Raw genomic sequence first — 27,635 nt, 5'->3', positions numbered from 1 at the left:
CATAGAAGAGCCACCTCCACAGGACAAGACTCAGCAGTCCATCTGCATCTTAAGGATAAAGGACACTCTTTCGAGGATGCCAATGTTCACATTTTGGACAGAGAGGACAGATGGTTTGAAAGAGGAGTGAAAGAAGCCATCTATGTCCACTGTGAGCGACCATCTTTGAACAGAGGCGGTGGTTTACGACACCAACTCTCTGCCATCTATAATCCAGTTTTGAGATCCCTTCCCAGACGCCTTAACGCCCACTCACATCCTGGGCCATCTGACCTCAGGAAATCACATGATAGGGTGGGGCCAGGTTTCACAATGAGCTCACCCGAAACCCTGGCTGACTGTGACCCACACCCGTTTTCACACCTTGGCTCATGTAATTAGGTAGAGGATCATCAGGGGGTTCTTTGTCCCTCTGTGGGGGGAAACTCCCACTGGGCTTAAATCTGGGACTCTCCACCATTTGACTCTTAGAACTGAAGAAGCTTCTTGGATGAGAGGTGAAATGTCTTCAAGCAACTTAAAGAAGTCCAGATGCTTTTCTCTCCAAGCTCCTTAGACTATGATGACCTGGATGACTGAGAACCTTCACAGACATATGGTGTACTACCAGTTAATGCAGTACACCATAGTGTTTGCATCTATCCAAAAGATCGACATAGCCAATGTGACATCAGTCACTGGTTGTTGCACGACTGGCCACTGGCGAAGTTTAGACTTCGATCACTAGGCTCACTTTTCCTCCAGCACCAGGTTTTTCTCTTTGTAGAACTGGTAGTTGCTGAGAAATTGCAGTCAGGACCGCAGTGGTGACTGACACTGCCCTGTCAAAAGCAAAACTATGATAAGATCAGGTATGACCTCACTGTGACCTTAGGAGCAATGCAACGGCTTAACAAAGAAATCGATAGTGACTTTATTAGAGATGGCAGATGGGAATTTCTCAACACTCAATTGTGATGGTTCAATGCTGTGAATAGATTCATGATAATGCGCTAGCTTAAAAAAACATGGACGTTCTTAACAAACATCTGTATGCTGTTTAAATTGAACAATGCCCCTTTGAAATTATTATACATTACTGTGGATCTGTACTGTAACACATTTTCTTTTTTCAACAGTCGACAGCACACAAAGGAACTTGTCTTATCAAAATAGTTTATTTAGAGGCTTTTCTCACAAAAGCAAGACATACGTTGTCTCTAAATGTTCCCATTCCACCTCAGACTCCTCCAACAAAAAATGTGACAGAAAACATTGTTTTATCACTTAAGAGCTAAGAAAACAAAACGTTGGAATTTTTAAAAAAGCAGTACTTCACATCAATGTGGTTTATAATGATATGCTTGAAAGGTTCTGAGCTGTGAAAATGACCACTATCCTAAAACACAGCAAGGAGGCGAGGCATTGGTTAAAGAGGGAGCTGGGCCGAGTATGGATGCTTGTGAACTTGGAGATTTGTACAAAGAAACGCTCTGAGGTCCTGTGGGCTGTTGGTACCCTGTAGAGCTGAGCCAACAGTCACACCACTGCACATACAGGAAAAAGGAGAAAAAAATGCAAGAACAAGACAGTAAAAGAGATAGAAACGGCTCAGTGTTCATAGATCTATTATTCACCACACCATGAGGAAAATGCTTCCATTCTAGTGAGGGAACAAAGTGAGCAGCAGGTAAACACAGTACCCCTTTACTATCCTGTCTCTGCATTATGAAGTCTAAACATATTGCACTCCATTCCTGACACGTCCCTTTCCTTGCCAAATGCCCAGATGACCTCTTCTATTTGTGAGGTAATATGTGGCTGAGACATTAAAAGGATTTTAACGGGAGCAAACTCGGGAACATGGAAGTGATCAATGTTCGAAAAATGAAGCAGAGCCCATCAAGCCCAAGGTGGTTTTTGTGGCAATTACTTCCTGTTCACTCACACAACAGCCTTTATAACCAAACCATACAACATTTTTACATGTCCATTGGAGATTTGAGAAAAAACAAAACAAAAAACAGTCCACCCTGTGACCCTCATGGTTGCCCAGGCAGACTTTGCATGTGGATGAACAGGTTAGGGCTGTGCTGCCATTTATTTGGCAGGAATCTTTGCTCGTTTACGGGCGATGGCATCTTCCACAGCCTTCAGCTGTTTCAGAAGCTCCTCGCGCCGGGACAGCGTGTTGCTGGGTTTGCTAGAACCCGATCCGGCACCCGATGCTGGACTCGGTGTGACCAGCTTGGCCGATGGAGCTGCTGGGCTTTTCCCAGATGATTTGGGAGGTGGAGACAGAGGACGTTTTCTAAGAAGACAGACAGAGTTAAGCGTTATAATTACCAGCCAAGTGCAAATGAGAATACATGACTAAAAACAGGAAAAGAATGTCTGAGAGCCATTCCCTGCATTCACTACTTCCACTGCTGAATCAGCCTTTGTTTAACAACACTTAAGTTAGATGACAGCACACATCATATCTTCTGTTTTAAACGGGATGTTATGTTGATTCATCAACTATTATAAACCCATTCAGTGTTTATCTACATCTGGGTCTGTTTTAACTGTTAAACTCTTTAATCCTAGTTGTTAAAGCTAGTTATCCACTAACTTTAGTTATAACTAGATCCCTGCGAGTTTCAATAAGTTCAATATAAAACTTTGTCAGCTTTAAAGTAATTACATACAATTCTTAATATCACATATTTAATAGGTTAAATATAGAATCAAACAACCAAAATCAGCCATCTATGAATTAATCTTTTAACATTACAATGATTCAAATACTTTTTAGTCTTTAGACTGCTAACCAAAGTAAAGCAGTTTAAGCAGTAATTGTGAGCTAAAAAAAGGAAAACGCAAACAAAAAAAAAACCTCTATTTGCATATCAGTCAATGACAAGCAGAAACAATTCTCAGTTTTCAGAAACTAGAAGCAGTTTTGTGGAAGCTTTTTTTTCATTTCTGGTTAACTGTGCAGATTGAAAACAGCACCTGCTGAGCATCTAATGAACTGTTGACACTGTCCCTGAACCATTTTAAAAATCTTTTGATCAAAAGCCTTTTGGTAAATTAGACTACTGAACAATGTTGATATTGTTTATGATACTGGCCTTTCAGTTAATTAAACAATTACTACTATTCAGGTATACAAAAGTTTAACAATGCCTATAGCATAGTACAGTATTTGATGCTTATTCACCACATAGTAAAAATGATTACCTTTTGCATTTGGGACTGTTGGTCAGACAAAACAAGGAAATGGAAATTGTCCCTTTGATCTCTCGATTTTCACAAGTCTGTTCAGAGTTTCACTAAGGCAATTCCCTGGCCCCAACATAACCCTCTCTGTTATTTCTAACTCATGTGTGTCTGCTGACATGCCTCAATTTTGCTCATCAGCTACTGCAGGTTAAAATAGTTAACTAGTGTATATGACCCAGGTTAACCTTGCTGTGTAGCTGGTAAAGTAAACATTACTATCTCTTCATGTTGGAAAAAAACAAACAAACTTGCCACTGTCTCTTCTTTTTGAACTTTCCTATTTCCAAAACCAGGAAACAACTTAACAGGAACATTTATACTGGATGTCCAAAGTGGTATGACATGAATCCATACATTATTCATAATGGAAGTCACAATGAGAGTTTCATGGTGGACAAAACAAATTGTTATTTCAATTCTCTCATTGGTTCTGCCTCTGTGTTCAGTACAGTTCAGTACAAAACAGGATGCTTGATAACACAACGGAATTATTTCATAGAGGGGATTTTGCACAAGAGACAATGCATTCTACAACACGTGCAGGGAAGGTTAACTATCTGTGGCCTGTTCCTCATTTTGGCTTATGAAGTTTGCCAGACCACATGACATGACAGACATGTGTTTGGCCTGAGTCACCATGATCACTGCTGCCTATACAGAGGCTGTACAACATAGAGAAAGGTGATTTAAGAAATTCCACAGTTCTAGCTGAATGTCTTTGTCTTCAGTGAAGGTTTAAAAACCACAGGCCTTCAGCAACAATAAGCCACCAACCTGTCTCCCTGTGGGGGCATGGGTCGCCCTCTGGGTCGATCTATTCGAGGAGAAAGTGGGAGTCGGCCAGGTATCCTCTTATCGCGGCCTAAAAAACACCAGATTAAGAGATAATGAGGCAGACGGACTAAACTACATTTAAGCTTTTCATATGAAAACAGTAGGGGTGCAACGATACACAAAATTGATGGTTCGGTTCGATACTTTGGTGTCACGGTTTGATATTTTTTCAATACAAAAAAAAAATGTTCACGCCTTTTTAATTTGTCATTTATTAAAATTATAAATATATATTTTAACTCAAAAGTACAGTTTTTAAATTTAATGTTGCTGAAACAACAAAGTAATAAAAAAAATAAATCTGTCTGATGGAGAAATCACTCATCTTTGGAAAAGAGAGTTTATTACAGAGAAATGTCTCTTTCCAAAATAAAAGCTATACTATACGCTTCTTCTGGGCTGTATTCTCAGCAGCATATTAAACATATCAGGTCCCCATAAGGAGAATCATGTGCTAACGGCTGTCTAAATGACTCGGGTAAAGTTTGTAGCATGCATGCTTGTTGTTTTTGTCTGCTTCCACTTGTCTTTGCACTAGGGTGATGTCAGAGTAAATGTGCAGTCATATTCGTTGTGTTCCCACTAGTGCTGTCAGCGTTAATCTTGTTCAAATGACGTTAACGCCACAACACGGCAAATCTCCGTTAACGTGTTACCGCGAATCACCCCGTGCGTGGGGCTGGACGGCGTCAACACGTTAACGAGCTAACTGCGCTAACACACTAGTTCCCACCCATGTAATTGAGCATTGCGTGGCACATCCAACATACTGTTTTACTTTAGTCCATGAGCTTACCTTCAGGGTCATACGTCACATGAAGACCAAAACAGTTCCAAAGGCCAGATCTGAATGAGGGTGGGGGAGGTTCAATTTGCCATGTTGCAACGAGCTTAGCTACTGTCTTGCTAGCTTGCGCTGCGCTCAGTGGATCTGCGCTCGACAATGCAGCCTAGGCGGAGTAGTCGAACGCAGATCCACTGAGCGCTCAACACAGACAGCATCGACAGAAGAAAAGTTGCTAAAATAAATAAAAAATGTTGTATTGTTCATACATATGCGTACCGAACCGAAAGCACTGTATCGAACGGTTCAATATCGATACGAGTATCGTTGCACCCCTAGAAAACAGGTGCAATTTTCTGGAGCTAATAATGACTGGGCATTCGGGGGGATGTGCAACGATGTGTCTTGTCCTGACTGTTAGATGGTGAACCAGCCCGGCATTCCAAAAGCACCTTCATGCCCATTACTTCTAATGGAGGTCCCTTTTGAGTGTATGGACCTCATTGGGCCATTTCACCAGAGCGCACAAATCATGGACTTTAAAATCTTATTCGGTTGCTCCACCAACCCGTCAGTCTGAGGGTGATAGACGCTGGTCCAAAGAGATTTAATGCCCAATAATTCGTATTGTTCTTTTAGTGTGAGAGACATGAACAGTGTGCCCTGGTCAGTCAGTATCTCGGGGAGATGACCTGAAAACTGAGCTTGCACTACACTCTTTAAAGAAATGGTGCGCAGCGGCACTGCTTCGGGATATCACATTGCACCAAAACTAATACAACGCTAATACAAAGATTTTAAAGTCCATGATTCGTAATTTCATTCATGAAGGATGAACGCAATTGGAATCGCTGGTTAGACCCTCTGTTGTTTACAGGTTCCCCAGTTAATGTTTGGAGTTTTATACCAAATTGAAGAAAACTGGAAGGAAGGAATGAAATTCAGTATGTTCTGGACCTGAGAGCAAAGCTAGACACACTGAGTAGGTTTTCCTGGGAGAATTTGCTCCAGGCGCAGGAATGTTGGCAGCTCCTGTACAACAGAGGGGCTAGGCTCAGGCAAATTTCCCTGGGAGACAAAGTGCTTCTATTTAGTCAGTCATGTTTCTCACCTTTGTCTGGAGACATAGCCATTCTTTTGTTGAGGGGGGAACCTGGCCTGTCTTTGTCTCCAGGCAGGTACCGCTTCCTGTTGCCTTTGTCTCCCTGCTGCTGAAATTGAACAATTCAAACATTCAGGAAAAATTACAGAAACGCAAGAAATGGGTCCATACTGGAATGGAAATCAAGCTCAAGTAAAGAGTCAAGTTGTCTATTGTTTCATGCAAAAATGCAAATAAACTTGCTGAGATGACACTTGCTGGGAGCATAGATACTCTCTATCAGATACAAGAGGAGTGATTGAAGTTGATCAAATTTTTAGGTTAGTTCCTTATTAAGAATGAAATTTGTTTAAAATATTTTCATTAATTTATTCTAATTTTAGGATTTAAACCACAGGCCCAAAAGTGCCACTACTTACATTACGGTTGGAGAAAAATCAGTGTGTTCAAAATGTAAATTTTAGGGTAAATGTGGAGCTCTTCAGTGTGCAGGCTGCAGATCTTTGGCTTTTAAAGAGTTGTTTCAATTCTTCTGATGAGTTTCAGCCAGGATTTAATTCATCATAGCACAGAAACAGCACTAGTGAAGGTTACTAATCTTATGGCCTCTGACAATGGACCGGTCTGTGCTTGGTTTCACAGTACCACCTGACACCACTGAACATTATACTTTGGAGACTGTAACAGACAGTGAATTAATTCAATATTTATTTATTTTTGCGTATTTGTTAGAAACATTTTTTTTTTTATTTTCCTTGAACTGCATACTGTGAAGATGAACGTACTTTCTTCTGTTTGGTTACAATTGGCAATGAGGTGCATTCAGTGTGTCTCTGTTAGTTTGAGTTTCCATGTAAAACGTGATAAAACAGGAATTTATGTATGTACACTCGTATTTGCTGCGTTAATCTTGGTAACAATGTTTTGTTTTTTTTAAACCATGTCTCACGTGATGGTGTAAATCATTTTATTTTCACTGAGTATGTGAGACAGGCTAAAAGAACATGATTGTTTTATGCTTAGGAAACTTGAGATTTCTAAATACAGTTGCTTTCATTTTTTTTGTCCTCACAATAACAATGCTGAGTGATCCTGTTGGTGAGCTTGGAATAACTGATCTGTAAACAAAGAACTTCTCCTTGTGGTAACTAATGGCAGTAACAGAGACTATAATACACCATTTGGTTTAATGGTAATGCATTCCACCAGCTTGAATCATCATTTTTTAGATAGATTCCAGTCTGTAAGCATACTGCTTTTTCTTAAACTCAAAAGCTAAGTGACAAGTTGGTCAAGATTCTTTTCACGCTGTACATACTTTCCTTATACATTTTTAATTAAAAATATTGTATACATTCCATTTATGATGGAGATGACACCCAGTTATGTTTATCAAGCCAGATGCCACACTGATAAAGGTTATAGTTGGGCCTGGATCAGGCGACCCTAAACCATCTATTAGTTATGCTGCAAAAGGTTTGTGTTGTTGGTGAATCTCCATGATTCACAGAGTCATGATGTCTATTGTGTTGATGCTAGTATGGATTGTCAGAGTGCGTCAATAGAGGCTAATTTTCACTTGTATAGATGTCAGAAAGTACATTTTCTTTAAGGACTTATTATTTTGAACATTAAAGGTTCACAAAAAGCCATTAGAAACAAAAAAGGTGAGGTTTTCTGATTGAGATAACCAGACTCCTTTAAATGTAAGAAAGCAGAATATTAACCTTGTTAAGCAGGGTGAGCTTGATGTCTCTGTGGGAACTTGAACTGCCATAGTTTCCAGGGGGGCCCATGGTGCCAGGTGGAGGATGTACTGGGTGCCCCCCCCTGTTACCAGGCCCTGCTCTGGGCAAGGGATTTCCTTCTCTGGGTGGGGGACCAGACTGGTCAATCTTTCTTCGATCTTCTCTGAAGGGTTCATCCTTTTTCGATGGTCTTTCTTTAATGATGAAAAAAGAAATATGAGAATGTCATGTGTGCAGACCCAATGTCTGATTGAAACACATGAGGACTTACACGTAAGCTCCCAGTTTATCAAACCCCACTGAGCAGTCCTTCCCATTAAATCTAACCTCTCTTCTGCCTCTCCTGCAATGTCTTTCTTATCTTTCGCCATCTCTGAGTGATTAGTGGAAGCTAGCTAGCTTTCTTTTCTCTCTCTGTGAAATATAGCAGCTAGACCTTTAGCTAGCAGTACACTGTGCGACAAACTGCACACAAACAGTTTGTGTGTTTGCTGATGTTTGTTGAGCTAATTGCTGCTCTTCAGTAGCACTAGCTAGATGCTGAAGTACCACAACCGCAATTTACGGAAAGAGCTGTCTCTATTATCTGAGGTGGCAGATGTCTTTTAACTCATTCACTGCCATTGACGTCTATAGCCGTCAATTGCAGTGAATGAGTCAATGGGTTTAACTCATTCACTGCCAATGGCTGGCAGTGAATGAGTTAATATCTGTCAGACAATGCTCAGGATTTTCCTACAACCTGTTGTGGCTAGTGCTATATCCTCTATGCCAGGGGTTGGCAACCCTGGGCATGTGTGCCACAGCTGGCATGCAAAGGGTTAACTGATGGCACGACCATAGCTGGACTGGCCATCAGGCATACCGGGCATTTACCCGGGGGGCCCATCGTGATTTTTTGTTTTTACGGGCCGATGTTTTTTGTTTTTTTTGTAACGTACAAACAATGAAAGATAACTCAGTTGTTTGGTGGTGGCTATGGTGGAGCTTTCACAGAGGCCAGCAGGTGGATGAGGGAAAGGGGAGGCAGGAGGAGAGCCCTGAGGCAGCCGCCGGTCCGAGTATCAGGTGAACTAAACTTCAGGTAAGAAGTTATGACCTGCAGTCTATCTGTGTCAGATATAAACCAAGTTTAGCTGGAGTTTATTTTTGTTGTGCTGACTTTTTACAGTCAGTTACAATAACTCATATCGCGTACTAGCTAGCATGACAGAGTTTCTATACAGCTGGGTGGGTGCTATGATGTTACTGATGTTGAACTTTATTTTAGTCACAAGGTTAGTTATTAGAGTTGCCAACCTTTCTGTAAAAAACGGAATCGTCCCGTATTCAGAGAAAATATTACGCGTTTCGTATTGAGGTGAGAAGGAACACAGTTTGTCCCGGACTTCAAGACACAAAGCTGGAGTTATTCTGTGTCTTTGCTGCACAGCTGCCTCGTCTTCTCTCATCCTCTCCCCCTCTCTCTCCTGTTGCTACTTCAATCATGACACTGATCAGTGATCAGCTGATCGGCTTTTCTGTCTTGTTTTTTTTAATCACCCACTTTGCGCTAGAAAGAGGAAACTGCCGGATGTCGCGCTAAACAACAGCAGCACGTTTAAGCTTGATCAGTTGTTGTTAGAATTTATTTAATATTAATTTCTAGTATCAGCTGATGTTTGCTGGAGCCACAGCTGTAAAAGCTGCTGGTCATGATACCGGTTTGGTTATCTGGTGAGAGGGAAACATGAAGATGAAACCAGGAGATGTCCTTACTGAATCATCAGAGCTGTGATGGAGAAACAGGTTTACCTTTTAGGTGACATGAATGAGTTGAAGGGAAGTTATGAACTCTTTCTGAGAGACAAATAACACCAGGATCTGTTTCTAAGTAGCTGACAGCTGGTAACTGTGCAGGGGCGGGTCTAGCAAAGTTTTGCCAGGTAGGGCATTAACAGGGAAAGGGGGGCACAAAGAAATACGTTTCTTTCTTATTCTCATTTAAAATGTCTAGCTTTTAATAAATGATGATCAGAATCTTACAACCAAAGTTTTCGTGATGATGATGTAAAATGTATAGAAATCACACATATACCAACAAGACTACATCACTGTCACAACAGTGTTTGTTTTCATTCAAAGGCTTTATGGCTTTTCCTATAATGGAGGTGGTGAGTGACAGGAGAATGGCGGCTAAGCTGTCATCCCTGTTGGACAACGTCTCCCACCCCATGCAGCAGACTGTGACAGCACTGAGCAGCTCCTTCAGTGGGAGACTGCGGCACCCACGGTGTGGGACGGAGAGATTTCGCAGGTCTTTCCTCCCCACTGCTGTCAGACTCCACAACAAAGACTTTAACTGAACAAACACACACATCCACACATGTGCAATAACACTAAGTGCAATAATCTTTTCTGGCATCGTTGTATTTTTACTCAGTTGTATATAGCATTCGTATTCTATTTTTATCTTATTGTATATTTTTATTCTATTTTATTCTACTGTATATAGTATATTATTTTATTCTATTCTGTACAGCTGTGTACTGTATTTATTCTTATTGTATTCTAATTTTTGCGTCATAACTTTTGCACTGTCCACTTCCTGCTGTGACAAAACAAATTTCCCACGTGTGGGACTAATAAAGGTTATCTTATCTTATCTTATAATACCTGGTGGGCCGGTCTCTAGTCAAAATGCCCGGGCCGATTTTTTGTCCCAGTCCTGGGCACGACACGCAGTGAATTAATCTGAGAGGGTGCATTAAAAAAAATAAATGGCGGTGCACATCGCAAATTAGCTCGCATAGACACATTAGTTGTGCTGCTTCTTAATGATGGTATCTTAGCTAACAACCCCAACTACCAGATTCAACTTGTAATTGGCTAAAAATAACTTAGCCTACCGGTGAGAGGGACGTTGCTAGCTGGCAGTTTTTTCAAGCGATGTTGAAATTTCCACATTCCGACACTTCAAATGCTTCAGGAGCTGTTTGCTCAGCGCAGCATCAGCACCACGGAAATACACGGATACAGCCAAAGACTTGAGACAGAATTCACAATGCGTTTTCAGGACTTTCAGGTGTATGGACCAATGTTTTCTTTTCTGATCAAACCAGAAAGCTTTAATGAGCAGCTGGATTTGACTCGCATTAACTGGCTGGACACAGAGGACATCGAAATGCAGCTGATTGAACTGAAAAGCTCGACTCTGTGGGTCAAGATTTGCAGAACTACGAACACAGCTGGAATCTACAGCTGTGCATGTTCATGGAGCTGCATTTTCACCTGCTGTGCATCACTACCTAACAAGTTTAACTGTCTTCAGAACATTGCAGAGGCCCTATTGACAGTATTTGGCTCTACATGTCTGTGTGAGCAGATTTTCTCTCACATGACTGTCCTCAGGTAGCCGTCTGAATGGTGGACACTCAGTGACCTATTTCTCTGAGTGGGAGACCAGAGATCACATTAACATGTGTATCCCTGTATTAACAAACATGCCATATTGGCCCAGTTTATTTTTCTTATCATTATTGTGAGGAGACCATAAATAGCATTTGCACTTTCTGTTGTATTTGCTGTTATGGAGTTCTTGTTATGGAGTTCTTGTTATGGATAAAAATTGTCTTTTTGTGTTTCAAAATAGCTGATAACTATTCGATGATAGCTGCCAACATCTGCAAACAAATACATTTGTATAAAGTTGTTCTATATAGTGTGTAACTGTTAATATAGAGCATTATTAAATTTATTACTAATGCAATCATATTGACTTCTGAGGAAATTGTAGATGGCACTCATCATCAGAAAGGTTGCCGACCCCTGCTCTATGCTGTTGCAATGCTGGGGAAGCAGGTTGAGGGGTCACAGATGCCAACAGACTCATTAAACTGATCCACAAGGCCACTAGCATTGTGCGGATGGAGCTAGGGTTTCACAAGATGATGTCATAGAGGTGGATGTTGTACAAGATAAGGACAATGCTAGACAAAGAGACTAAGATGACCTAAATGTGCATCACAGCGTCATAGGAAATAATTTCTGCCTGTAGAAATACACGCCCATAATAGGTGAGTGTACTTCCTTTTTACCTTGACTGTGTTCAACTAAATCTTTTGTCTCCTTTCAACCATAGTGTTTGTTCTGGCCTCATCTCTCTGTGCTCTCCTTCTTTCCCTCACCCCCCAACTGGTTTCAGCAAATGGCTGCCCCTCCCCGAGCTTGTGTTCTGCTTGGGGATTGTGTCACTGGGGTTTTTCTGCCATTACAGGTCTTTGCATCAGACTGTTGTGAGGAACTGTCAGCTACATGAACTGAATTCATTAATTCCAGTTGTATTTAGTAGTAAACCATTTTTTAACGTTAAGACCAACCGTTTCAGATTTAACTTCGAGCTGTTAGATTAAATAAAATTATACTTAACAAACCTTGCTTAAAATTAGACGTATGAATATGGGCTACGTAAAACTGAGAAAGGTCAAACTTTGGGAAGAAATTGGGGTTGAAAAGAATCAATCTGTTATGTCCAGCAACACTACATTTATGTTTGCATGATAGGCTGTTGGGTCCTGTGTTCCAGTTGAATGGGTGTTAGGTGGCTTGTACTAACCCCTATTCTTGTCTCTTCCATGTGGGGACCGATCGCGTGGAGGCCCTCGCTCCTTGCGAGGGTGATTTGGTGTGGGTGAGCGTGAGCTGGCAGAGGATACTGGGCTGGCCAGGTCGGCATACATGTCATCTGAGTCTGCACTGCGTACAGAGCTGCTGCTGGATGACGCTGATGACACAGACGACACGCTGCTCACACTAAGTGATCTGCAACAAGAATTGACAGGTTGCCCCGTGAATACACAAAACACCATACCCAAACACAAAATACAAAGCTTGAACAACAACTGTCATACCTGGATTTTCTGTAGGATTTTCCAAGAGAGGCAGAGCATGAAAGCAAGAGAAGAGAAAATATAAATTACTGAAATATAAATTACTGATATTAGGTTGCATTGCGAGTAAATACAGATCAATAAGGGCCAAGGCAACAGATAAATAAGATATGATAGTAATAATAGTACTCAACTCTTAACTGGCAAAATGCAGTACTCAGGACAATGACTGTGAATAAGTACCTGGATTTCCTGGATCCAGAGTGTGATCTTGAGAGGGTGTTGGATGAGGATCTAGATCTGGAGCTGGAACCAGTATAACTGCTACCACTTTCACTAATACTCCCACTCATAGTTCTCCTGCAGCACATACAGAGACAGAGCTAAGAATGCAAAAAGGTTTTGTTTTTTTCTAAATAAACGAAAACCAGAGTAAGACAGGAATTTATTCAGTAGCTTTCACACAAGCAGATCATCACCAAAAAAAGAAACCTGAAGGAGAGTACATGCTAGTACATCTAATTTATTATTGACAAATGTTCTCTTGTTAATGTTCATTCTGGGAGACTTATCAAGTCACCACCCTCATTATCATCAAATAAATCATTGCTCATTGATGTATTTTTCTAACTAACATGCTGGATAATCATATTTGCAAATGATGTCAGTGTAGCTGCTGTCAATCGAAGCTCCCAAAATGAAGACCAAAAGTAATTTTTCAATGAGATTTTAAGGATTTCTGTGAGCAAGTTTTAACATTTTTGTGCACAGAGTTAGGATGGAATGGCACAATGTACAGTGCGAGCTGAAATGATCAGAACTGATTATAATGCAGAAGTCTAAGCCCATTTTAAAGGAAAATAGCTTTTAGTGTGACTGTTTTTAATGTTGCTAATAAGGGTTATAGAAAGCAGACTAATCCTCTAGAACAGGGATGTCAAACTCATTTTACACCATGGGCCACTTACAACTCAGTTTGATCTCAACTGGGCTGGACCAGTGAAAACTTTTATGAAGAAGTTGAACTACACATATAATCCCTGAGATATCTAATATACGAAAAAGTGCAATTTCAACAGTACATCTCAGTTTTTCAACATGATAAAGAAATGCTGTTTTTTAAGATAAATGAAAGAAACCTGTCAGTGACTCTTTGGACTTAGATTGTAATAAATAAATGTGTAAAATTCCAGTGAAGGTTCTGGTAGTTTATTCTTGTAATGATAAAACAAAGGTTCTGTTAATTCACATAGAATTTCCTTGTGTTAATATTATTATTACTTTACAACAAACAAAAATGTATGAATGACCATTAACAAGGTCTTTATCAGTAGGAAAAGCTGTAAAACCTGTGAAAATGGAGTCAAGGTTATAATTGGCCATTTTTGACATTTATATTTCACCTTTAAAAACTGTTGCCTCGCCTTGTTTGCTGTCACTCTTTTCAGCACAACCTCATAGCTGACTTTTTAGGGTTTTTTTTTTTCTTCTTTCATTTTGACATACTGTTTTAGCACAATGGACATAACATCAACAAAAATGTATCAGTTGGAACATGAGTTCTTTCTGAGCTAAATAGGTGGACACAATTATCTTGCTACTATCTCCCTACTAAAAGTCAACACTGGACAATGTTTGGCTCTTAAACAGCAAATCTTATTCCTCTGCATCACTTTTTCCCTCGTCAAATAAAACCAAAATGCTGTAAAATGCAGTGCAAGTACGGCTGCAGTTACTGATTACGTTTTGTGAGCGTATTCTACTGATTATTCCATTGATTAATTGGATAAGAAATACTTCCTAAATAATAGTAATAACAATAAATAGTATTCATATAAATAATATATTCAATATTATTTAATATTCGATAATGAGCAATAATAGATATTCACCAGAGAAAAGTCATAGGTCTTTCAAAATGAACTGGTCATTGCTTTGTATTTTAGAAATTGAGTGAGCATTTTAGAAATTAAAAGATTTTAAAGACAAAGGCAAAAAAAAAGAAAAAGAAAAGCGCACATGCAATTTAAACTAACGCATTAAAAAAATTGCCTATGCTCTGTCTTTAATTGGAGGTAAAAAGAGTTTTGACAGTATCACATCTCCTGGATGAGGTGGATTTGGTGTATGCTTGGCACCACTTTACTTGTGTGGGTAAGGAGGCGACCACACGCCACATGACCGGAGAGCAGCAGCCGAGTCCTTCCCATACAGTAGGATACAATATGAGACCACCTTTAGCTTTTCTGTTCCATAAATACACTACTTAAAGCGTAGTCACTTACAAGTGATACAAGCAAAAATGAAGTGGTGGAGTCATAGCAAATGCTGTATGGTACAGTCTGTACAAGACGTCTTTGTGACAATTTTGGTAATTAGATTCTAGTAATGCCTTTTTAGTCCTGTACTGAGAACCAGTTAGTGAATATCTGTGAGTATAGCCCCTTTTCCATTAGTACGGATTGACTCGCCACAGTTTTCGGGGGTTTCCATTAGGTTATAGTACCAGGTTCTAAAATGGTGCGTGCTTGGCAGGGTTTCAAAGCGATCCAAGAAAGTAAAACGTGACGTCGTCCTCCAATGTAGAGCACCCCTTGCTGCACTCCACAGCATACACCATGTTGATTACTTTATGTTTGGGAATTTTGTCCTTAGAATGAAGTGGTTTTTGTCTGAAGGTGTGGCTGGGTCTAAAGTACACTGGGACGTCGTGCTTGGAGAGGATTTTCCCGAGTTTCACTGATTAACCTGTTACATATAAGGGATGACAATGTTATTCTGTTTGTCATTCTTTTTCTCCCATTTGCCAATTTGATGAAAGCACAAGTGGGATAACCACATTTTTTAAAGACCTTTCTTCACATCTCTGTGTTCCTTTTTTTCCCCTTCTGCATTAGAGCAAATGTTTTCTGCCCGGTGTTGTAGGGACCTGATTACTCCAAGTTTGAGTTCCAGCAGGTGGTGGGAGTCAAAGAGTGGGCACTATTCTGTGTGTGTGTGTGTGTGTGTGTGTGTGTGTGTGTGTGTGTGTGTGTGTGTGTGTGTGTGTGTGTGTGGGGGGGGGGGGGCGCTTTGTGTAAACTTCAATGTTGAGGCTTCCAATCTCCTCAATGTGCACAGCACAGTCCAGAAATGTCAAACTATTATCCTTTGTATCTTCCCTGGTGAACTTTATATTTCTATCCAATGAGTTGATGTGAGCAGCGAGGGTTTCTGCTTCTTGGGTTTTGATTATGACCCAGGTGTCATCCATGTGTCTGTACCGGTGACTAGCCTTATTCTGTATTTTACTCAGCCAACTTGATAGTCAAGCTTGCTAGCCTTAGCCAATACTGTAGAACGACACTAAATATAAAACGAAAAAGGTAAATAATAAAAATAGAAGATAAGATAATTCAGAACCCCTGAAACTAATCTTTTATATACAGTTTAATCTAAATTTAAACATCTAGGTGACCAGTCACGCCCATCTATACTCTTTTTAATACTGCAAGTTTAAGTTTAAACCATCGTGTTGAAGAGGCAGACAAAAAATTACACCCCTAGTTACATCATATATATATCGGTTCATCAGAGTGAAGTTAAAGGAAGGGAAGTAAACATAATAACAAGCGCCTGAACTGGTTTTCCTGGATTATTTCCACATGTAACTCAATCAGCCCACAAACTTGCACCCACCCACCCACCCACCCACCCACACACACACACACACACACACACACACACACACACACACACACACACACACACACACACACACACACACACACACACACACACACACACACACACACACACACACACACACACACACACACACACACACACACACACACGAAAACAGCCTTGCACACACAGACTGTTCTTCCCTGCCCTTTTACTCTTCTTCCGCTTTGGCTGATGTTGCTCTCTCACACACTCTCATAAACAAACACAAACATAAGCGTACAAAAGAGAGGTTTTTCCTCAAACTATGTACCCACTCACTCGCCCACGTGTGAGCTCTATGGTCTTCCCCCAAAGTGGAATACATCTGCATTATCACTTACATTACAAAAATATGCAAATAAGAACACAGTTCTCCTTACTGCAAATGAAACTTTTAAACAACGCCGTTCACTGTTTGTGCACTTCCTTGAAAACGTGAGCAAAATAGACATGGTGGGCCAACATGCTGCCATCCACCTACACACACATGGAGAACATCCAAAATGTTTTATGCTCACTTGAGAATTTGGCAGGAGCCACACATTTAAGTAAGTAACAGAATGACAAATCTAAGTACCATAAGAGTTCTGGAAGGGCCTGAGGATTAATAACTAAGACTAAGAACTAAGAGTTCTTTTTTGTTGAACTGTTGCAGTCAGACTTCACTTAACATACAATTTCTTCTTCTTTTGACTGACATCTTTAGGGGCTGTCACAGTACATCATCTGCTTCTGTCTCTCTCTTTGTTCTGTGTGAAATAAAGAATAATATGGGCTACTCTTGTTTATGTTTGTGCTTTTGCTGGTCATTTCCTTTTGCACCCCCAAAAAAGAAAAAAGAGAGTAAAACAACAGACTTCAGAAAAAAAACATTGAAATACCTGGAACAGAGTATTAGCTCTTTGGTTTTTGTTTTTTCTTTGCCTTTCTTCCTTGTCATAGTGAACTCTGTCACATTTTTTCCTGTTCAAGCCAACTTTTCATCTAATCATCATTTAACCTAACACAACTGAGACTGCTCTGTTAGCTTCATGAAGGACATGTTATGTGTGTCACAACTGAACCATCCTTTCCCAATTCCCAAAGAAAAGTATAGCAACACAGATTCCAAGCTGTGTTTAAATTTTAACATCAACAGATTAATGCAGTCCTCTTATTTTATGCTGATTCATTGACATTGCATTGCCTCATAAATGTCTTGTATCTAGTTAAATGTCAAACCAAATTAGGTGTGCAGACAACTTTTCCTGATTCTTGAAATAGCTTAAATTCCTTTTTCAATGTCATCTTTTTTATTTATTTATTCATTCATTCTAAATAAGAAGCAAAATCCACAACAGGCCCTCCATGGGTTTGTATCCAGGAGCCTCTTGCTACAAAACAACACTAGTAACTTCTCCTAAAGCCAATAATCTTGTAATAGATCATGTCAAATGTATAAGTGTATAACCATTTTTGTGAATTTCTGTGTCCTGTAAAACAAAACAAGCTTTAAGATGAGATGCTTACCTTCGAGGAGGATGCTGCTGTCGCTCCTTCCGCCTGCCTTCCCTCAAGTTGACAGGTTTTCCAGGTTCCCTGGGTGGCAGGGGTTTGACTGCTCCACCAGCTCCTGCACCGCCAGCATCTCGTGGATTGTTAGGAGGCTTTCCTCCATCTGGCAAGGGTTTGGATGGTCTGGACTGCAGTCCCGAAGGCATAGAAGGGCTGGAAGCTTTTTTCATGGGAGGCCTGTCCCTGCGAGGAGGGGGCATGGCATCCTGCTTCAGTGGTATGCTAGGGAAGGAAAAGGGATCTTATAGGTATACAGACAGTAATGGCAGGCATGTGATAGTAGCTAGTAGTGGTGCAACGGATGAAAAATCTCACGGTTCGGATTGGATAACAGTTTTAAGTCACAGATCGGATCAATTTCGGATCAGCAAAAATAGAAAAAAAAGACAAAAATTCGACTTGCCATTTATTTATTTAAGTATTTTTTGCTTATTAAAAAACATTCAACTGAAGACTCATTCCACGCACTTATATAAAAACAAATTAAGGTGCAATATGGACATTATGGACCATGCTGGGCAGCCTCTGCATCCTCTGCACACAGCCATAAAGTCTGTTTAGGGAAAGGTTGCTTCTCCCAAAGTCAAGAACCAGCAGACTTAAAAAGTCCTTTGTCCCACAGGCCATCAAACTGTCTAACTCCTCGCTGGAGGGGAGAGGGAGGGGAAACGGGGACAAAGGAGGGGGGAAAAAGTAGCTGTAGTGCCTTTTCACTGTGCAATAGTTTTTGTTAATATCCAACGGTGTAATAGACTCACAATACTTGAAATGTGCCGTTCCCTTGTATTCTTATTCCTATTTATTGTATTTATGCCTTTTGTGTTCTCTGTATTTATATATGTGTATATATGGTATATTTCTGCTCACATTCTGCAACTTCTGTCGGTGCTGTGCTACTGGAAACTGAATTTCCCAGAGGAAACCACCCGAGGGATAAATAAAGTTTCATTTAATTTAATGTAATCTATAGGGCAGTACAGGGCTTGTACCTACCACTCCGCTGTGATATAACGAGCGGTCACGGTCACGTGGCTTTCCGTTGCCCTGGAGGTCCACCCATTTGTAGTTAGAGCAACAGAAGATGCCTGGGACAGTGCAGCCATAACTTTAAACTTCTCCTGCTCATACCTGCTTGGAACGATCTTGTCGCTGAAGTGGACGCGCAACGAGATATCATAGCGTGGCTCAAGCACGTTCATCACAGTTTAAACCCCTTGTTTTGCACAACAGAATACGGCCTCCCGTCTGCAGCTAAACACCCCAATAGCCCAGTCGGATTGGGCAGCAAAGGGCTGCTTAAATGCCGCAAACTCCTGTACTCCGCTACTTGGACCGCTGACCATAACTACCGCTCGACAGACTGACCACGCGCACCACACACACTTTTTTTTTTCTTTTTCGAATCTTCGGATCACGTGCGTGCCGAACTGGGATCGGTTCGGAATTCGGATCAATCGTGATCCGTTGCACCACTAGTAGCTAGCATGCAACTATCCAACTATGGGTGGCTGTAGCTCAGGTGGCAGAGCAGGTCAGCCACTAATCAGAAGGTCGGTGGTTCGATCCCAGGCTGCATCCTGGCTGCATGCCAAATATCCTTGGGCAAGATACTAACCCCGTGTTTGCCTACTGGTGGTGGTCAGAGGGCCCGGTGGCGCCTGTGTCCGGCAGCCTCGCCTCTGTCAGCGCGCCCCAGGGCAGCTGTGGCTACAATGTAGCTTGCTATCGCCAGTGTGTGAATGAGTGTGTGAATGGGTGGATGACTGAATGTAGTGTAAAGCGCTTTGGGGTCCTATGGACTAGAAAAGCGCTATACAAATGCAGGCCATTTACCATTTACCAGGCCATCGAATTGAATCCAACTTTCTGTATAATCCACTTTAAAACAGCCAGCACAGGACCAAAGCTCTGTACAGTAAATAAGTTGAGAACAGTAGATAAAATGAAACAAAAAAACCCCAAAACTAAATAAAACAACTAAAAGAAAAATAAACTAAGAAAAACAACATCTCACAAGGTGTCAAAGGCCAGGGTGAAGAGACGGATTTTCAGAAGTGATTTTAAAAACAGGCAGAGAAGAGGCCTGTATAGAGGCAGTTTGGGAACTGCTACAGCAAAAGCAGAGTCTCTGAGTTTACGCTCAGTCCTGGGTACATTCAGGAACAGTTAATCAGCTAACCTGAGAGAGCGCGTGGGTGTATAAGTCAGTAGCAGCTCAGAGAGATAAGATGGGGCTAGGCCATGGAGGGCTTTAAAATAACTTTAAAATGAATCCTAAAAGGAATGGGCAGCCAGTGAAGTGAAGCTAAAATAGGGGAAATGTGCTCAGACTTTAAAGTGCCAGTTAAAAGACGAGCTGCAGCATTTTGCACCCTCCGTAGATGAGTAATGGATGAAGCACTGACCCCTATATAAAGTCTGTTACGGTAATCCAGCTGAGTGGTAACAAAGTTGTGAATAACTGTCTCAAAGTGCTGCCGTGAAAGATTTGGTTTTATTTTAGCCAATTGCCTGAGCTGAAAGACGCACGATTTTATGACTGCCTTAATCTAACTGTTAAGCTTAAAGTTCAGAGTCCACTTTGACCCCGAGCTTTGTGACAGTTGGCTCATTATACTGGGCCAAGGAATCTAAAGACACATTGAAGGTCTCAGTGGGGCTACCAAAAAGCATAATCTTAGTGTTTTTGTCATTGAATTTTAAAGTTACAAGACACCCAAGCTTTAATGTCATCAAGACACTGAAGTCATGGCTGTATAGAATGTGTGCCTTTTTTCTTTACATAGATCTGACAGGCATCAGCATAAAAGTGAAAAGCAACGCTGTATTTGCTCAGTATAAAACCAAGACGGAGCACATACAAAGAAAAGAGGAGGGGGCCTAGAACTGAGCCCTGTGGGTCACCACAGAAGAGAGAAGCAGAGGAGGACACATGGTTACAGAGACTGACACAAAAAGTCTGCTCCAACAGTAGGACCTGAACCACTCCAGTGCTGTGCCTCTAATGCCCACTGCATTGCACAGCATAGGAATGCAACCTTGCAGCTACCGATCAACAAGAAGCCCTTCAAGTGCAAACCTCCGCCAAAGCAGCTCACTCTCTGCTCAGGATTTACATTGAAACTTTTAAAAATTTTAATATTTACCCTTTGGCTACAACAGGCTGAAGGTCTGCTTTGTTCTTAGCGTTCCTCAGTGCTGCTGGACTTGGTGAGGGAGATGTGGAGAAAGACTGAGACCTATAAATTAGATCAGATCAGATCACTCAAATGCACAAAACAATGCGATTCATAGTCAGTTGCTTGTTTTCAATTTTAGAAATTCTCGAGTGGCTTGACATATCTTAGCAGAATGTGTCAAAAAATGGTGTTGGAGAGCAGAAACACATTAAAAACACAAACACACTATAAGATTTATGTACCTAGAGTGGCTGCCGCTGAAGGAGCTGCGTTGGGACGAGTGGCTGGAGTAGGAGCTGAATGAGGAGGAACGGCTGCGGGAACGGGACGATCCGGAGCCTGTATAGGATGAAGAGCGGGACGAGGACCTGAAACGCACATGGAATAAACCCAATTAAAATTCTGAATGGGCTACTGAAGAATTATCAAGCAATTCCTTTCTACCTTCTACACTAAAACAAAAAGTAACCAGAACAGGACGAAGGTTGTTTTTGGCTCTCAGTGCACTCCATTTGTGTAACTTCCCCCCTGAGGGTACTGAGGGGTGAAAGTATGAGACGCAAATGACCATTCCTGCAGTTAATGGGTCGCTTCTCTGCAGCTGTGACCTCACTGAGGAGAGTGAACACAAGGAAAGCGGCGGGGCCAGACAGCATCACCGGCCGTCTGCTGCGCTGCTGTGCTGACCAGCTAGCAGGTGTGTTCACTTACATCTTCAACGAGTCCCTGGCGAAGTCTGTGGTCCCCACATGCTTCAAAAGATCCACCATCATCCCTGTGCCCAAGAACAGCAAACCCTCATCCCTGAACGATTACCGGCCAGTTGCACTGACCTCGGTAGTAATGAAGGTGTTTGAGAGGCTGCTGAAGAACATCATCTCTCCTCCTCCATCCCAGACACCACAGATCCGCTGCAGTTCGCCTACAGATCCAACAGATCCACAGAGGATGCCATCGCCCACGTCCTACACACCACTCTCAGCCACGTGGACAAAAAACAGGGTAACTATGTGCGAATGCTGTTTGTTGATTACAGTTCAGCGTTTAACACAATAGTGCCCTGCAGACTGTTCACAAAGCTGAGGGATCTGGGACTTAACAGCCGTCTGTGTGCATGGGTGTTGGACTTCCTCACCGGCAGAACTCAGGTGGTGAGGGTGGGCAGGTGCTTCTCCAACAGCATCACCATCAACACAGGAGCACCTCAGGGATGTGTCCTCTCGCCACTGCTCTACTCCCTCTACACTTCAGACTGTGTGGCCACCCATGGCTCCAACACCATTGTGAAGTTTGCTGACGACACAGTGGTGTTGGGTGCCATCTCCAACAACGATGAGGCGGCCTACATGGATGAAGTGAAGAATCTGGCATCGTGGTGCCAGGACAACCACCTCCAGCTGAACGTCAGCAAGACCAAGGAGCTGGTGGTGGACTTCAGAAGGGGTCAGCACAGAGACTACAAGCCCATTATCATCAATGGAGCTCCAGTGGAGAGGGTGCAGTCCTTCAAGTATCTTGGTGTCCACATCTCCTCAGACCTGACATGGGCTGCCCACATTCAGGTCCAGACCAAAAAGGCTAGGCAGCGCCTGTATCACCTACGACAACTGAGGAAGTTCAGGGTCTCTCCAAAGATCCTCAGGATTTTCTATACAGGCGCTGTGGAGAGCATCCTCACACAGAACATGACATCGTGGTTCGGGAACAGCTGTGTGAAGGACCAAAAAGCTCTCCAGAGAGTGATCCGTACAGCAGAACGCTGCTGCAGGATTGCTCTCCCCCCGCTTCAGGACACCTACACCAGGAGATGCCGGACTAGAGCAGCGCAGATACTGAAGGACCCGTCCCATCCAGGCAACAAACTGTTCCAACTTCTGCAATCTGGTAGAAGGTTCCGCATCTTCCGGGCAAGGACAGAGAGACTCAAGAGGAGCTTCTATCCCCAAGCCATCCGTGCCCTAAACACACACACCCGCCCTCTCACATCATCTATAATTGACTGAGACAGGACTCTCTTCCAGACACTCTAAACCAAGGCACAATGTACATTTCAATTCCTTTAATTTTAAATATGTTTATATTGTCTATCCTGTAAAATAGTCAGATGTCTATTCATATTAATGTACAGAATTCACCTGCTTGTTGCTGCTACTACTGCACATTCACCCAGTGTATATACTATATATATATATATATATATATATATATATAATGTTCTTCCTCTACCCCCCCCCCCCCCCCCCCCAATTTTTGCACATGTCGAGGAGCGTGTCAGGCTACATTTCACTGTGTGTTATACTTGTATAACTATGCATGTGACAAATAAAGAACCTTGAACTAGGGCTGGGCCATATTATACCGTTCACGGTAATACCGGTATAATGTTAGGCAACGATAGGAAAATGAAATATCGCGATAGAATATGAGTAAAACGCGCATGCGCAGTGCCTTTGTTTTCATACGCACATGGCCGATTGTTGAGTGAAACAGATGAACCAGAATTGGTTTGTAAAAATGGTGCAACTTCCGTGATGTGGAACTGGTTTGGTGTTTGTCCGTCAGATACACGACAAAGCACATTTTTTTGCAGAACATGCAAGCGGCCGTCGGACTAAGATGCCCTTAAATCTGGGAGTAATCTGGGTCCTAAACTCCGTATCTTTCAGGTCAAACGAACACTGCAGCATCACTAAGAGTTAAAAACTGTCTAAATTCTTTCATCTTTAATAAAACGATCAGCATTGCTGCTTTACCAGGTGTAACTATGAAGTTTAACTTCCAGGCATCCATGAAAACAAAATGTATTACATTTAACGGAGTTAGAAGTTAGCAGGAAGCTAGCGGAAGTTAGCTCGCTAGTTTCGCTAGTTAGTTCTGACTGTTCTCTCAGTCAGAACATGCATGATATTGCATGTTCTGACTGAGAGATTTCTGAAAAAAATCAAACGTACAGCTCTGCTATCACTTCCAACATAAATGAAGACAGGAAACTAAACAGCAGTGACGTTTGTAGGGTTACTGAAGTTGGGCTAGCTGGTATATAATTATGTGCTACGTGATCGCTAGCGACACAGCTATGTTAGCATAACATAAACAGTGAAGCTGGAGGACAAACACTAACACTTTTCCACTTATAAAAGTTAACGCTAAGGTTCCTCATGGTTAGAGACAAATGCAATCGCATGGCAGGATGCTGTAAAAGGACCAATCTTCAGTCAGGAGAACAACTGAGATAATCCATCCACAATACGAGGTTAGTCATTAATAACAACATGGGAATAGAGCAGCTGCCAGAGAATTCAACATTAATGAATCAATGGTACAGAAGTGGAGGAAGCAAGAAGAATGAGTTTAATAAAGTTTGATTTATCTGACTGCTTTGTTTCGATTAATGTGCCTTATAATCCCGTGCACCTTATGGTCCGAAAAATGCGTACTGCACACTGCAGTTTAATGTTGCAAAGCACCTCTTTTTAACTTCAGTGGATATTATACATGGTTATGCTCAGGATATGTCAGCCCATTTCTACTGGAAATGCCTTTTGGTTAAACTTTCAGCAAGGAATTTGCATTTGCACTGTTACATTTTTATAAAGCTTTAATGTACATAAAAACCAGCTTCTTGTTTAAGTGAAAATAAATGGAAGGTTGTCTTTTTGCGCTAGTAATGTTGTGGAGTTGTATTTTGTCTCGCATCAATTATATCGTCAGTTATATCGTTATCGCAAATTTTCAAATATATATCGTGATAAATATTTTTGGCCATATCGCCCTGCTCTACCTTGAACCTTGAACCCTGACATCTCAGTCGTGGGGCTCTCCGGCCTTGGAGGAGCCCGACAACTCTCGCTGCAGGAGTACCTCTCGGGGCAGTATCATCCAGGGTGACACTGACCACAGATGCATCCCTGTCAGGTTGGGGTGCAACTATGATGGGCAGAGCAGTGAATGGCATTTGGTCACAGAGACTGGCTCTGAATCACATAAATGTGCTGGAGCTCCGCGCGGTGCTCCTAGCCTTACGGCATTTTCTGCCATATCTCAGGGGACGACATGTTTTTGTGAAAACAGACAACTCCACTGTAGTTGCTTATATCAACCGCCAGGGCGGTACCTGTTCCCGGCAGCTACACGGGTTAGCCAGGGAAATAATTGTGTGGAGCAGCACACGGCTCCTCTCCCTTCGAGCAACTCACGTGTCAGGAATTCTGAATGGGGGGGCGGACCTCCTGTCCAGAGGGAATCCACTGTTCGGAGAATGGAAGCTTCACCCACAGGTGGTGGAGCAGATTTGGCAGAGATATGGCCGGACTGCCGTAGATCTCTTCGCCTCGCAAGAAAACACTCAGTGCCCTCTGTTTTTCTCGCTGTCAGACGTAGATGCGTCACTGGGCATGGATGTGCTGGCCCATCCATGGCCAAACACACTGCTGTATGCTTCTCCTCCCTTCAGCCTGATCTTCCCAACACTGATCAGAGTGAGTGATCAGGGGCTGTCACTGATTTTAATAGCTCCACGGTGGCCATTCAAACAGGTGCATGGGGAGATATACGATCCCCATCCAGACCAGGAGGCTCTCTGGGCCTGGCCTGTGAAAGGTGGAATTTGAAGGCAGCAGGCATGCCTCCGAAGGTTATTGAAACCATTCCGAATGCCAGAGCCTCCTCCACTCGTTCCATTTAAAACAGTAAATGGCGGGTTTTTGAAGAGTGGTGCCATGAAAAGCAGATAATCCCTTTCCAGCGTTCAGTGGTGGAGCTGTTGTGTTTTCTTCAGGACTTGCTGGACAAAAGGAGAGCTTTTTCTACCATAAAGGTCTATTTGGCAGCTATTTCAGCCTGCCACGTGGGGTTTGGTGATAAACCTGCTGGTCAGCACCCTCTTATATGTTGCTTCATGAGGGAGGCACGTCAAACGCTCCAAGTCACTAGACCACTGGTCCCTTTATGGGATCTGTCAGTCGTTTTAGATGCCCTCTTTAGATGCCCTCTTCCACCACCCCTTTGAGCCTATCGGGGCAGTGGGGTTGAAGTTTCTCTCTCTTAAAACCGCTCTGCTGTTGGCTGTAACCACAGCCAAGCGAGTTAGTGAATTAAAGGCTCTGTCTATTCACCCCTCTTGTCTACAGCTGACCCCGTGACTCACTAAAGCGTGTCTAAGGCCTAACCCAGCCTTTGTCCCTAAGGTGTTGGAAACTGGATAACACCTTTCATTATTAGGCTCCATGTTAAGCCTAATATGGAGAAGTCCCTACCTTGAGGAGTTGGACACAGAGATTGAAGAGCCTGATGGTCGATGACGCCGGCGGCCCCGTGGGGGCGAGCCCGGTGCTGGACGTCTCCTGGGGGATTTGGACCGTCGCCATGGGTCCTTCCACTCATCTGGTCGTCTCATGATTGGAACAACCTCCTTCTTTGATGGGGGCTCAATCGGCCTGCTGACAAAATTGAAAAGTTGAAATCCAATTGAATTTTTTATATATATACACCTTATATAACTATAATCTTAATGAAAAAGAAAAGTTTTAAGCCAAATCTTGCAAGTAGGGACTGTGTCTGTCTCCCAAATCCAAAATGAAGGTCGTTCTACAGAAGAGCTGCCCTGAAAGCTAAGGGCTCTGTCTTAGGAACTACAAGTAAGCCTGCAGTCTGACAGTGAAGTGCTCTGGTTGGGGTGAGGTATTTAAAATAAGATGCGGCCTGATTATTCAAAACCTTGTATGTGAGGAGAAGAATTTTAAAAAAGATTCTGGAATTAACAGAAAACCAACGAATAAAAGCAAGTATGCGAGAAATAGGATCTCTCTTTCTAGTCCCTGCAGCATTTTGGATCAACTAAAGGCTTTCAAAGAGCCGAAAATTAATAAATTACAATAGTTGAGCATGGAAGTAATACATGCATGAAGGCATTCAGGGGGTCACGTGACCAAGACAACAGCTTAATAGAGAAGCTCTGGGAACCATGGTCTACATTTTTAAAAACAACCCTTACAAACTGTCAATCTCTCTGTATAAGGACACAGTATGTCAAAAACCTACAGCAGCTAGGCATCCCACAAAGGGAAATGCCAGTGTTCAAAACAGGTTCTGTGTTCAGTGTGTGCGAGTGCTTGAATGTATAATGTATGTGTAAATTTGTGGTTTTTGTTTGTTTTGTTGGGAGTTTTTTTGTGCACAATCTAAAAGACACCAGGATAATATAATAACAACATATAGCGAGGACCAAACAGGAAAGTTTCATTGTTAATATAATGAGCTGGAATGTCAGCGCAAAGAGAAAACTAAATGAAACAAGTATTCAATAGAATACAAGACTTTAAATCTAAGATGATCTTAAATGCGATAAATGCATCTGACCACATCAGACATAAAATTGCTGACTAAATGTTTATTTCACATTTGTCTTAACAGTTAGGCAAGAGGGGTTGCCATCCCTATACACTAGTCAATGTAACTCCGCATGGGAGTTACATTGTCATTCAAGTTAATATCCTCTCACAAAAATAAATTATATGTCTATCTGTGTGTAGCCCATTGATGACAACCCGTTTTTTTGAGAGAATATTTTTAACTGTCTGCTTTAGAAGGAATCTACACTGTAGGAAGGGACTT

General features: G+C 42.0%; 1 protein-coding gene across 1 annotated transcript in view; it reads right to left on the bottom strand.

Annotated features, from left to right (window-relative positions):
• Window positions 1-889: 889 nt before the first annotated feature.
• zc3h18 (zinc finger CCCH-type containing 18) overlaps window positions 890-27,635 on the bottom strand; it is a 58,371-nt gene continuing 31,625 nt past the window's right edge. Inside the window, exons 10-20 of the mRNA XM_085413162.1 lie at window positions 26,279-26,461; window positions 21,266-21,391; window positions 20,991-21,083; window positions 17,800-18,066; window positions 12,826-12,942; window positions 12,604-12,612; window positions 12,309-12,514; window positions 7,694-7,908; window positions 5,976-6,075; window positions 4,021-4,108; window positions 890-2,290 (exon numbers count right to left, since the gene is read on the bottom strand). Of these exons, the coding sequence (XP_085269288.1) occupies window positions 2,080-2,290; window positions 4,021-4,108; window positions 5,976-6,075; window positions 7,694-7,908; window positions 12,309-12,514; window positions 12,604-12,612; window positions 12,826-12,942; window positions 17,800-18,066; window positions 20,991-21,083; window positions 21,266-21,391; window positions 26,279-26,461 (1,615 nt within the window). The 3' untranslated portion in view covers window positions 890-2,079. The remainder of the gene's footprint in view (window positions 2,291-4,020; window positions 4,109-5,975; window positions 6,076-7,693; window positions 7,909-12,308; window positions 12,515-12,603; window positions 12,613-12,825; window positions 12,943-17,799; window positions 18,067-20,990; window positions 21,084-21,265; window positions 21,392-26,278; window positions 26,462-27,635) is intronic.

Source organism: Rhamphochromis longiceps, linkage group LG7 (genome assembly GCF_057381845.1).
Source record: "Rhamphochromis longiceps isolate RC_006_pf linkage group LG7, R_longiceps_female_GT1.1, whole genome shotgun sequence".
NCBI lineage: Eukaryota > Metazoa > Chordata > Actinopteri > Cichliformes > Cichlidae > Rhamphochromis > Rhamphochromis longiceps.
Note: the sequence above shows the minus strand (reverse complement) of the source record. Positions and strands in the feature narration are given on the sequence as shown.